Source organism: Bos grunniens, chromosome 13 (genome assembly GCF_055505025.1).
Source record: "Bos grunniens cultivar Pamir isolate PY7600 chromosome 13, Bosgru_T2T1.0, whole genome shotgun sequence".
NCBI classification, from domain to species: domain Eukaryota; kingdom Metazoa; phylum Chordata; class Mammalia; order Artiodactyla; family Bovidae; genus Bos; species Bos grunniens.
The window spans coordinates 60,041,868-60,055,947 of NC_141177.1; the positions used below are offsets into that span (position 1 = coordinate 60,041,868).

At 39.8% G+C, this 14,080-nt stretch overlaps 1 protein-coding gene across 10 annotated transcripts in view; it reads right to left on the minus strand.

Annotated features, from left to right (window-relative positions):
* The window catches only part of SPAG6 (sperm associated antigen 6), a 62,685-nt gene that overhangs the window by 24,230 nt on the left and 24,375 nt on the right, over positions 1-14,080 (minus strand). For 8 of the 10 annotated variants that reach the window (XM_086334489.1, XM_086334485.1, XM_086334490.1 and 5 more), the window contains one exon: positions 220-425. In XM_086334489.1, coding sequence (XP_086190615.1) covers positions 220-425 — 206 coding nt within the window. Of the gene's footprint in view, positions 1-139; positions 426-14,080 lie in introns of all 10 variants that reach the window. The other 2 variants (XR_015139713.1, XM_086334494.1) reach the window with 1 other exon arrangement.

Sequence of the window (14,080 nt, forward strand, 5' to 3'; positions counted from 1 at the left end):
TGCATGTACTTTTCCCCAGTCACATCTTGATTGTCTAATCCTTACAGCATTGTTTCCACATACGAAAGGACCCAAATACATAATATACCCAGACCTGTTTTGCATGATAATTTACTAATATCTAAAAATGTATACTAACCATCTGCACACATATCGTTTCCATTTTCTTAGATTATCAGAATCCTGGTTTGTTTGTTTCTCAACTTTATTTTTAAATACCTTCAGTTTAGCATCAGGGTTCAGGATCATCTGGGCTAAGTGAGCAATCACTCCTGCATCCACCACTGTCTGTGCTAACTCTGGAGAATGCTTTGCAATATCACTGAGGGCTGAAACAGCAATCCTTTTCAAAGCAATTTCTGGCTCCTGGATACAGAGCACTAAGAGAGGAACAGCTCCCGCATCCACCACAGCTTGTGACAGCTCTGTGGGTCCAAGAAAAGTAATTAAGTGAGTATGGGTGACTGACCCTTGTACAAGCCACTTTTCACCCTGACAGATACAGCAAAGCGAAAAGGGGAGGGTGTACTTCACTGTCTCGACATCTGCATTTCAAATCAGCCTTCCTGGTTTCATGAACCATGTGGGCCAATCGCGAGCTGAAAAGAATACAGGTCAATAGATGGACCTCCATTTACATGAACACATTTGAGGTAGATTAGGCTGAAATGGCTTGTTATTCTTTTTTTTTTTTTTTTTTTAAGAGAGTAAGCAGATGTCAGCTGTTTAAGCTCTGACAATTCTGCACTTCTCAATAGGCAAGCATTTTATGCATGGTTTACAATAACAGAGAAAATTAAAGTACCAAAAATTTACCAACCACACTAATTAGGCAGTATTTTGTTCTATTTACATGAGTAAACATTAACATGAATCTCGTGCCAATAATGTCGATTTTTTAATTCCTTTCATCTTATCATATTTTAAAAGATTTTTTAAAACTTTGTACACAAAAGGTGCATTTTTGTTGTACATACAAAAACATTTTAAAAAATGAGAACTACAACCAAACAACAGGATTTAATATATAAAATTTAACATTAAAGAAATTAATCATAAGCATTTGATATGTCAGAAATAATATCTTTCAAATATACATGTTGATTTGTGTGTCCAAGAATAACAGCTATAAAAAAATAACACAGTTTTTAAATTACAGAGAATGTAAGGTAAACAGGCAGACCCATATATGTGTAAAAAATGTCTTTTCAGAAGCATAAAATACACTGCATAGTTACAGATCCTACTCTCGTGTTCATGGCCTCTCTTACTGAATCACATACACCCATTTATACAACCTCTTCCTTTCAAATTATGTTCTCATTTTCTCAGATGTGTAGCAGCTTGACAATTTATATCTTTTCTGTTATTTAAAAAAATTTGTATTGGGAGTATAGTTGTTTTACAATGTTGCATTAGTTTCTGCTGTACAGCAAAGTAAATCATATACATATATGACTATATGTATATGATATATAATATCATAATCTTTTTTAGATTTCTTTCCCATTTAGGTCACCACACAGCAGAATGTAAATTGGTACAGCCACTATGGAGAACAGTATGGAGAGGACTCAAAAAACTAAAAACAGAACTATCATATGACCCAGCAATTCCACTCCTGGACAATTTATGTCAATAGCCAAATTATCAATTCAGCATATCAGTCTTTAAAGAAGAGTCTTTAATTTTTCAAACAACTGGTAATATCACATTTTCTAAAAGGAAATAATGTTAGAAAATGAAGGTTAGTGTCCAACACTTGTTTTCCTTCAATTATTATAATTATCTGAGAAGTCCCATATTGTATAAATGATTCATTCATTCTTTCATTAAACAAGTATCAATGGAAGGTTATTATGTGCCAGACTCATTCAACGCTGGCGCAAATGATACGCTTCTAAAATTAACATTATGCTGATTAGCAAATATGTTTCAATTAAAAAATCCAGTGTGAAATATGAAATACAATGGGAAGTTAATATGTAATCTCAAGAACCAGAGGCAGATAAGAGGAATATGTTTTTTAAAAAAAGGTGGGAAGGGGACTGTCTTGGTGGTCCAGTAGTTAAGACTCTGCTTTTACTACAGGGAGCATGAGTTCAATCCCTGTTCAGGGAAATAAGATCCCACATGCTGCACAGTATGCCCAAAAAGTAAAAATAAAAAATAATTTTTTAATTAAAAAAAAAAAGACAACAGCAGCAACTGACTGGAATATCCACCTCAAATCAATAGAAGACATTCCTCAGAAACCGCTCTGAGATTCTACTGCCATTCCCTGAAGACCAACAATATAGCAGGTAAAGCAGGTGATCACTCTTTCTTCCCAAGGGAAAAGGGAAGAAAACATAAGGGTGTGATATCATGCAATTTCCAGATATAATTTTTATATTCTACTTTAATAATTAGCATGTTAATTTAATTCAATTCAAATTATACAGGTGTGGTATGGTTGTTGCTGTTGTTCAGTCGCCCCACTGTGTCTGACTCTATGTGACCCCATGGACTGCAGCATGCCAGACCTCCCTGTTGTATGGTAACATCAAATTTATATAGTCATATTCAAGGGTGCCTGGAATCTATATATCCAGGTGACCCTTGAACAACGCTGGATTTGATCCACGTGGGTCCACGTGTAGGCGGGCTTTTTCAATGATAAACTCTGCGGTACTGCACCATCAGTGGTTGATTGGATTCAGGATCTCAGACATGCAGGAAGTGATAATATGAGGGCTGACTGTAAATTATACTCAGATTTTCCACTCCAGGGAGGGTCAGCACCTCTAACTCCCACATTGTTCAAGGTCAACTCTACTAGGCTGAATATTTTATTTTGAGAAAGCATAAGGATTACTTCATCTATGTATGTATTTTCACTTTCACACTGTTTCTAAGAGTAAAGAATATGCAGTGAACAATTAAAAGTACTATTAATGAAAACAAAGTTCTTTAAAACAAATGTTACGGTTGTAACTCCCATACATTGTATTCTTTCCTTGAATAATTGAGTTCTGTTATCCTCCTTTCCCTGAACTCTGTTATGAAAGAAACCCCAGTTTTTCTGGCTTGTTACCCATTTCCATCTAAAGCTGCTTTCCATTCTTTCTGAAATAGTAATGCTAAATGAGGGGAAGGATGAGTAGGGTACCAAAGAAAGGCTTGCCTGAAAGGAATGAAGCTTCTAGGGACCTGGATGGGGCCTAGCAATCAATGCTGTACTTGAGTTTCATATACTTTCTCTCTCCAGTTTACATGGTCCTTCAAAACCTGGCTCTGCTCTTAGATGGCACACACTGTTATTAATAAACAATATTGTTCAACCACCTTCATACATATACTGGGTACAAGATGTATATACAGGTAAGAGTACATACATACACTACATTATAATAGGCCTAAATAACGCAAGCCATACTACTGGGTTGGCCAAAATGTTCATTCAGGTTTTTCCATAAGATATTATGGATATTATGGATGTTATGGAAAAACCCAAATGAACCTTTTGGCCAATCCAATATGTTACACAAACCACAGGCTAACTATTTCATCCTGCCTCTACCGCTCTTTTTTCCTGTGGTGTATCTTTCTTCTCTTCCGTACCATTGCTTCCTCTGGTATTTCTGTACCAGTCGCAGTTGGCTTCTTGTCAGTCAGGGCATGGGCTTGTGAACCAATCCTGGCAAATGGGACCTGGGTAGAAGTCAGCTGGAAGCATCTGTGAGAAATTTTCCTCTGTAATAAACAGAGATACACAGGAGGAAACACCACCTCATCTGTGCTGGACATGGGCACATCTGCCTGCAAATGACATCTGGGAACTCCTACATCCATCTTGCAACTGTAATAGGAGAAATCGCCAATATGCTGAGGATGGCTGAGTACAAAAATAAGAAACATCTGGGTCCCCCGTGACACTGTTCAGCTGCATAACCAACCTTGGAATGGCCCTGACTCTGAATTTTGTGTCATGTGAAATGAAAAACATCCTCAGGCTTAAGCCACGTGTGGTTGATAGTCTGACTTACAGCCCCAGCCATACTGATATGATTCTGCCCTCTCAGGCTTGGTGTATGCACATATTTTGCTCTCTTTTCTGGTCATTTCGTGTTCATTACGTGCTTCCTGTGTGCCAGAAACTGGGTTAGTTAGATCTTGGGGAAGCCAAATAAAGTAAAACATTGCTCTGTCCTGGTGGACTTTGCTAAAGGTGAGTGTGTGAACAGACCGCAGTGCAGAGTGGGGCTGGGAGTCAATACGTGGAGTGTTTGGGGAAATGTACACGGTGCAATTTCAGGCAGTGCTTCCCATTTTCCTTCCATCTCCCCTTTTCTTCTTCCCTATACTTTTCTACTCTTAAAAAAAAAAAGGCAGGAATAACCAAAACCCTCAAAAAACCAAAACCCTCAAAAAAAATCTAGTATACTTAAAAGTTAATATCCATAGAGGACTTCCCTGGTGGTCCGGTAGCTAAGACTCTGTGCTCCCAACCCAGGGGACCGGGTTCAGTCCCTGGTCGGGGAACTCAATCCCACAAGCTGCAACTAAAAGATTCTGCTTGCAGCAACTAAGACTCAACACAACCACATAAATAAATACATTTTTTAAAGTTACTCCCCATAGGAGAAATCTCACAGAATTCATTTTAACTCTAATTTGGAAATGAGTTTGGGTTGTTTAATTATTACACTTTGGAAATCAAAGATTGATATGTACAGACGTTCATAAAAGTTTTAACCAGGGGAAAAAACAAGCCAAGAAATTTATCTTCAGTGTGGGAAAATATCTTAACCTCCTTGTAAATTTTAAATGAATCTTCAAAAAGTGAATTTTTAACAACTGTATCTTCTTTTATGCAAGAACATGTGACATAATCATATACTGTTAGGTAACCAGCAAGATTAGAAGTAGTTATGCCAAAAAAAAAAAAAATCAGAGAAAAAAGGTTTTCTGTTATACCAACACGTTAATAGGATTTAAGTGGGGTTTATAGCACTATTCCCCACTCCAGTACACTTGCCCGGAAAATCCCATGGATGGAGGAGCGTGGTGGGCTGCAGTCCATGGGGTCGCTAGGAGTCGGACATGACTGAGCAACTTCACTTTCTCTTTTCACTTTCATGCATTGGAGAAGGAAATGGCAACCCACTCCAGTGTTCTTGCCTGGAGAGTCCCAGGGACGGGGTAGCCTGGTGGGCTGCCGTCTCTGGGGTCACACAGAGTCGGACATGACTGGAGTGATGTAGCATAGCATAGCATAGGGCACTATTGGTGATATATTTTCTTCTCTATTTGCCAAATTTTCTTCAATGTAATTATTTTTTAAAAATAAAAGAAATATGAACATGTCTTTGACTATACACATAGCTACTGCTGGGGCTAACTATACTAACATTATTATTATAAAGGAAAAATAAATATAAATACTTTAGCTTACTTCTCAATATGGAAGAAAGTTTCTTATTCTTAAAAATGGTGGGAATATATATCTCCTTTAAACAAATTAGGAAAGAATGCATAATTTTTCTTTGAAAAATTACAAATATATTCTAGAAATACTATTCGCTTTTTCACACTTTCCTTCTTGTCTTAATTCATGCCTTTGTTACAGTTAAAATACTACATTTTTTAAATGCTAAGTGTTATCCATTTTTAACAATTTTTTAGGCTTCAAATTGTCAGTGGAAATAAAGCTATCCAATAGCACCTTCCTTATTCATAAATAATAATTAAAGCCATTGATTGCATGCATGTAGACAACTGATATACAGTCCTCAAATCTGATGGTCAGCTATTTCCAGCCAAGGAATAACTAGTTCTCTCCGGCCTCCTCAACACCTCATTGCTGAGTGAAGGAAATGAGGCAGCCATCTCCATGGAACTTTGTCAAGCTCAGTATGACTTTAGATTTAATTTTTTAAACAAAAAGAGACACAGATAAAAGGGGGGACATTTGAGATCAACAACATTCATAAAATTACTAGTATCTAAAGCTGGATGAATCAACTATTATAAATGACTTTATGCGGACTAGACAGGAACAACACAAACAGGAAAGTCCATCAGTGTATAATAGGTACAGGTGAAACCAGGTGCATCAGGCAAAAGTGATTTTGCTTTAATAGTGCTCATCATGGCCTTAGGGCTTCTCTGGTGGCTCAGTGGTAAAGAATTCGCCCGCCAAGGCAGGAGCTGCAGGTTCAATCCTTGGGTTGGGAAGATCCCCTGGAGAAGGAAATGGCAACCCACTCCAGTATTCTTACCTGAGAAAGCCCATGGATAGCAGGAGTCTGGTAGGCTACAGTCCACGGGGTCACAAAAGAGCTGGACACAACTAAACAACCACCATGGCCTTAACCCCTCTTAACTGTTACAGCTCATGGTTTGGTTAGATCAGCAGTGGTAAAGACAGGGCCCAGGCAAGTAACTAAAATAAGTGAAGCCAGAGGAACAATAACTGAGTGGGGAGCACAGTAAACTGGAAAAACATATGCACCAGATACAAGGAGCACCATCTACTCAGTTTCTTCAGCCCAGCGCTGCCGCGTGGGAATGCAGACCTAACCACTGTCAGATCCTTGGATTTTTCCAGAGATGCCAGACATCTGATTGCTTTGTTTTTAAGTTTTGGAAACTTTAAAAAACAAAACAAAAAAACACTGTGTAAGACAACATGCATGTGTGCGTGCTAAGTCACTTCAGTTGTGTCTGACTCTTTTGTGATCTCCATGGACTGTACCCCGCCAGGCTCCTCTATCCATGGGATTCTCCAGGCAAGAATACTGGAGTGGGTTGTTGTGCCCTGCCCCAGGAGATCTTCCTGACCCAGGGATCGAACCCACTTCTCTTATGTCTCCTGCATTGGCAGATGGGTTCTTTACCACTAGTGCCACCTGGGAAGCCCCCTAAAACAACACAGTGCAGGCCAAATAAAATATGTTCGTCATTTTACAATCTTAGGCTTAAATCTTAAACCTTCTGAAATGAGCTGTGGGGACTTTCTGGATGTGAAAAAGGTGTAGTTCTCTCTACTTTTGATTCTTGAAGACATGTTGTGGAGTCATAAAGGAAGAACCACTATTGTGGTTATATAAGAAAATTCAGAGGTGAATTCCAAGAGACTGACAAAAACCTAAAAACTGGCCTGTAAAAAAAGGATTAATCTAAACATATATTACGATACTCAGCTAATTTTCCTGCTCACAATGGCAATGTAGGAGGGAAGAATTTGAGCAAAATTAAGTGATCCACCATGAGAACTCACAAAAAGGACTCAAAATGAAGAGGTTCTCCAAAAAGAAAAAAGAAAGGAAAAAATATGTATATATATTTAGCACACTAATTCAAAAGTAATTAGGCAACTCAAATACCTCAGGGACTCTAATTTCTTTTAACTTTATATATTTTTCCAAACACTGCTTGTAACTCATTGTTTTTAAACCCAACAAAAAGTTATGTTTTACAGTATTTGCTTCATTAAAAATAAAATTATGAATCATTATTTCTTTGCATTTAGTTTGCCCTATTTATCGGTTTAAAGATAGGCTGGTTTTGCATCTGGCTGTAAAATACATAACTGTATTACTTCAAAACCTGTTTGAAGTAAAGCAGGTTAAAAAAAGATTTAAGATTTGGCTACAACTTATGATGTTAATCTTACATTATCAAGCCATTCAACCAAGTTTTTCATGATTTGGTGAAATCACAGTCAAAACAAATACGGAGTTGCAATCACCAAAGTTAGTTATATGCTGACCATTGGTGGCTCAGACTGTAAAGAATGACTGCAGTGTAGGAGCCCTGGGTTCAATCCCTGGGTTGGGAAGATCCACTGAAGGAGGGCATGGCAACCCACTCCAATAGAGGAACCTGATGGGCTATAATCCATGGCGTCACAAAGAGTCAGACATGACTGAGTAACTAAGCACAGCACAGCATACTCCAGTTTGACTTTAGAAATGTCACTTCCAAAGTAGAAGAATTTGTCTAGTTTTTGGTCTAATCCACTGTTTACAATGGGTTGTTACCTACTGCTATGTAACATCACACCAAACTCAGCTGCTTAAAACAGGAAACATGTATAGTCTTATTGTTTCTATAATAAGAATATAGGAATCTGGGAGAGAACCTCAGCTGGAGGTTCAGGAATCTGGGAGAGAACCTCAGCTAGAGGTTCCGGAAGTGACCTCTCATGAGGCTGCAATTAAGCCATTAGCTAAGGCTGCAGGTATCGCAGGCTTGACTGGCTCTACAGCATCTTTTCCCAGCACAGCCATGGGAATGTTGGAAGAAGGCATCAGTTCCTCCCTGTTTCTGGGTCTTTCCATAGGCTGCTCATGATGAGGCTTCCCCCAGAGTGAGAGATCCACAGGAGAGAACCCAAGACAAAAGCTGTAGTCTTTCATAATCTAACCTCAGAAGGCACATACCATCACTTCGGCTATATATCTTTGGTGCAACATGGAAGCAGATTACACAGGGATGTGAATAGGAGGAGGCAGACATGGAAGCCAGCTAGCAAGAAACCTTTCAGATCAGAGATCAGATCAGTCGCTCAGTCGTGTCCGACTCTTTGCGACCCCATGAATCACAGCACGCCAGGCCTCCCTGTCCATCACCAACTCCCAGAGTTCACTCAGACTCACGTCCATGGAGTCAGTGATGCCATCCAGCCATCTCATCCTCTGTCGTCCCCTTCTCCTCCTGCCCCCAATCCCTCCCAGCATCAGAGTCTTTTCCAATGAGTCAACACTTCACATGAGGTGGCCAAAGTACTGGAGTTTCAGCTTCAGCATCATTCCTTCCAAAGAAATCCCAGGGCTGATCTCCTTCAGAATGGACTGGTTGGATCTTCTTGCAGTCCAAGGGACTCTCAAGAGTCTTCTCCAACACCACAGTTCAAAAGCATCAATTCTTCGGTGCTCAGCCTTCTTCACAGTCCAACTCTCACATCCATACATGACCACAGGAAAAACCATAGCTTTGACTAGACGGACCTTTGCTGGCAAAGTAATGTCTCTGCTTTTGAATATGCTGTCTAGGTTGGTCATAACTTTCCTTCCAAGGAGTAAGCGCTTTTTTAATTTCATGGCTGCAGTCACCATCTGAAGTGATTTTGGGGCCCAGAAAAATAAAGTTTGACACTGTTTCCCCATCTATTTCCCATGAAGTGCTGGGACCGGATGCCATGATCTTTGTTTTCTGAATGTTGAGCCTTAAGCCAACTTTTTCACTCTCCACTTTCACTTTCATCAAGAGGCTTTTGAGTTCCTCTTCACTTTCTGCCATAAGGGTGGTGTCATCTGCATATCTGAGGTTATTGATATTTCTCCTGGCAATCTTGATTCCAGCTTGTGCTTCTTCCACTCCAGCGTTTCTCATGATGTACTCTGCATAGAAGTTCAATAAGCAGGGTGACAATATACAACCTTGACGAACTCCTTTTCCTCTTTGGAACCAGTCTGTTGTTCCATGTCCAGTTCTAACTGTTGCTTCCTGACCTGCATACAGATTTCTCAATAGGCAGATCACGTGTTCTGGTATTCCCATCTCTTTCAGAATTTTCCACAGTTTATTGAGATCCACACAGTCAAAGGCTTTGGCATAGTCAATAAAGCAGAAATAGATGTTTTTCTGGAACTCTCTTGCTTTTTCCATGATCCAGCGGGTGTTTGCAATTTGATCTCTGGTTCCTCTGCCTTTTCTAAAACCAGCTTGAACATCAGGAAGTTCACGGTTCACATATTGCTGAGCCTGGCTTGGAGAATTTTGAGCATTACTTTACTAGCGTGTAAGATGAGTGCAATTGTGTTGTAGTTTGAGCATTCTTTGGCATTGCCTTTCTTAGGGATTGGAATGAAAACTGACCTTTTCCAGTCCTGTGGCCACTGCTGAGTTTTCCAAATTTGCTGGCATATTGAATGCAGCACTTTCACAGCATCATCTTTCAGGATTAGAAATAGCTCAACTGGAATTCCATCACCTCCACTAGCTTTGTTCGTAGTGATGCTTTCTAAGGCCCACTTGACTTCACATTCTAGGATGTCTGGCTCTAGGTCAGTAATCACACCATCGTGATTATCTGGGTCGTGAAGATCTTTTTTGTACAATTCTGTGTATTCTTGCCATCTCTTCTTAATATCTTCTGCTTCTGTTAGGTCCATACCATTTCTTTCCTTTATCAAGCCAATCTTTGCATGAAATGTTCCTTTGGTATCTCTGATTTTCTTGAAGAGATCCCTAGTCTTTCCCATTCTGTTGTTTTCCTCTATTTCTTTGCATTGATTGCTGAGAAAGGCTTTCTTATCTCTTCTTGCTATTCTTTGGAACTCTGCATTCAGATGTTTATATCTTTCCTTTTCTCCTTTGCTTTTCGCTTCTCTTCTTTTCACAGCTATTTGTAAGGCCTCCCCAGACAGACATTTTGCTTTTTTGCATTTCTTTTCCATGGGGATGGTTTTGATCCCCATCTCCTTTACAATGTCACGAACCTCATTCCATAGTTCATCAGGCAATCCATCAGATCTAGTCCCTTAAATCTATTTCTCACTTCCACTGTATAATCATAAGGGATTTGATTTAGGTCATACCTGAATGGTCTAGTGGTTTTCTCTACTTTCTTCAATTTAAGTCTGAATTTGGCAATAAGGAGTTCATGGTCTGAGCCACAGTCAGCTCCTGGTCTTGTTTTTGCTGACTGTATAGAGCTTCTCCATCTTTGGCTGCAAAGAATATAATCAATCTGATTTCGGTGTTGACCATCTGGTGATGTTCATGTATAGAGTCTTCTCTTGTGTTGTTGGAAGAGGGTGTTTGTTATGACCAGTGCATTTTCTTGGCAAAACTCTATTAGTCTTTGCCCTGCTTCATTCCGTATTCCAAGGCCAAATTTGCCTGTCACTCCAGGTGTTTCTTGACTTCCTACTTTTGCATTCCAGTCCCCTATAATGAAAAGGACATCTTTTTTGGGTGTTAGTTCTAAAAGATCTTGTAGGTCTTCATAGAACCGTTCAACTTTCTCTTCTTCAGCATTACTGGTTGGGGCATAGACTTGGATTACTGTGATATTGAATGGTTTGCCTTGGAAACGAACAGAGATCATTCTTTCGTTTTTGAAATTGCATCCAAGTACTGCATTTCAGACTCTTTTGTTGACCATGATGGCCACTCCATTTCTTCTGAGGGATTCCTGCCCACAGTAGTAGATATAATGGTCATCTGAGTTAAATTCACCCATTCCAGTCCATTTCAGTTCGCTGATTCCTAGAATGTCGACATTCACTCTTGCCATCTCTTGTTTGACCACTTTCAATATGCCTTGATTCGTGGACCTGACATTCCAGGTTCCTATGCAATATTGCTCTTTATAGCATCGGACCTTGCTTCTATCACCAGTCACATCCACAACTGGGTATTCTTTTTGCTTTGGCTCCATCCCTTCATTCTTTCTGGAGTTATTTCTCCACTGATCTCCAGTAGCATATTGGGCACCTACTGACCTGGGGAGTTCCTCTTTCAGTATCCTATCATTTTGCCTTTTCATACTGTTCATGGGGTTCTCAAGGCAAGAATACTGAAGTGGTTTGCCATTCCCTTCTCCAGTAGACCACCTTTATTCTATACCAATACATCTGAGAGAGGCAACATTCTCCTGTAGTTAAGAGTGTAGTTAACAGTTAACTAGAGCTATAATTGAGTTGAGAAACTGACATCTCCAATTGCAGGTGGGATGTGAAAAAGTGGAAGGAATTTGCATATTATTATGAAAAAAATCTAATCTATGATTTTTATTTATCCCCCACCCTCACAAATGCCATTTTTCCTACTCATCATTTCCATACCATTTCTCTCCACCCAATCTTCAGAACCATCCATCTAACCCTTACACATGGGTTGAGTGTTTGAGAGATTAAAGGTTAACGTACATCCATCCATACATAAATACATACATATGCTTTGAAGGTTAAATAATTCTAGCTCCTTTAAAAAGTCAAGTGAGTCAAATAAGCCATTGATCTGGAGTTAATGGGGCCTTAGTAAGAAATTACAATCAGCTGGAAAGATGGCACACTTATACAAGGCTCAAGCATAAAAAAAAAACAGCTTCAAAATATGGAAAGGAAAAGTCAAAAAGTGGAGATGAGAGAAAAAAGAAGGTGGGAAAAAACAAAGACTGGTATGGCCTTGGAAGATAATAAGTAGCATAAGATATAAAGCAATTTTTAAAACCCCAATTTTAGTGACTTTCAGTTTCATAGTTATAACTACTCAACAGCTGAGACTAGGCTGAATGGAAGAAGCCAGACCTACAGAGAGGGTCTGGAGGGCTCTTGGGATGAAACAATAAATTACTTGGAATCAGCTTTTTACAAAATATGCTTTTTGTATCTAGAAATGTTCCCATTCATTTCCACTTGCTTTAGGGGCTTCCCTGGCAATCCAGGTTAAGTTTAAGATTCCTTGTTTCCAACATAGGGGATGTGGATTCAATCCCTGGTCAGGGAACTAAAATTCCACATGCCATGTGGCACAGCCCCCCCGCCCCCCAAAAAACACCCAAATAAAAAATACATTTCCACTTGCTTTATATAATATTGCAACCACAATTGTAGTTTCACTCTACCTACAATCTGCAAAAACAAAACAATCTTACATGGATTTTAAGATGTTTAAAAAGATTTTATTAAACTTTGAACCTTCAAACTTCATTGGCATTTGTTATTGCTTCAGGCCCCTAGGAGCTTCAGGCTAACAGAGGAGGCTAAACAGTAAAGGATCAGCTGTGCCCTAGTGGAATTCTCTATGAGAACACACAAAAGAGAGAGGAGACAGAAACGAAATACTGAATGGTTAGAAAGTGTACAGGACGTTTTCATACGAGGGCTCCCTGGTCAGCAGTTCTTGGTGTGACTCCTCCTGAGTGGTTCCTTGAAGTTACCCTTGGGCCTCCACTGTCCACTTTTATTCCTGAGGACGAGCTGCCCCAACAGTGTTAATAATTGCATAATATGCCACTGAGCAAATATGCTATAGTTTACTTAACCATCCTCCCAACTTGGGACACTTAATTGTTTTGTGGGTTTGGGGCTTTGCATTATTAAGTACAGTGCTTTAAGATTATGTAGCCTGCCAGGCTCCTCTGTCCATGGGATTCTCCAGCCAAGAATACTGGAGCGGATTACCATTTCCTTCTCCAGGGGATCTTCCTGACCCAGGGATCGAACCTGGGTCTCCCACATTGGAGGCAGACGCTTTAACCTCTGAGCCACCAGGAAAGCCCATTTAACCATTGCTACATACCAACTGATCCAAACTCAGTGACTTAAAGCATCATTTTCTCTCTCACACTTTCTGTGGGTCAGAAATCCATGAGCAGTCTAGCTGGGTGGTTCAGGCTTGGAATTTCTCGTGAAATTGCTACTACACTGTCTGTGGGGGCTGTAGTCATCTCTGAAGGCACAATTGGGGGAGGATCTGCTTCCAAGCTCACTCACATCGTTCTAGAAAGCTCCATTTCTTGCTGGCTGTCAAAGACCTCACAACACAGGCCTTTCCATGGTCTATCTGAGGGTCCTTATGTCATAGCAGTGGCTTCCTTCCAAGCAAGTGATGAGAGACCCCCAAAACAGAATCATCGTAAAGGCTTGTAAAGCTGGTCACCCATGCTCAGAAGTGGCAGACCATTGTTTCTGCTGCAGTCTAGTGGTAACACAGATCATTCCTGGTGTGATATGGGAGGGACTGTACCAGGGTGAGAATGCCAGGATGTGGGATATTTGAGGGGATTCTTGGAGTCTAGCTACCATGGGTCCTATATTCATACGTACATATTCCACACATTAGACAAACATACACATTCATATGTGTGTGCATGCATGTGTGTATTTACTTAAGACAGAGGCTCTGAGGTGGTGGTCCTGAGAAGAAGAATGGTGGCTTTTTAAAATTAATTTCTTTATTTTAATTGGAAGATAATTATTATACAATATTGTGATGGTTTTTGCCATACATAACAGGCAAATAGGTGTAGGTATACATGTGTACCTATGTGAGCAGGCCATAGGTATACATGTGTTCCCCC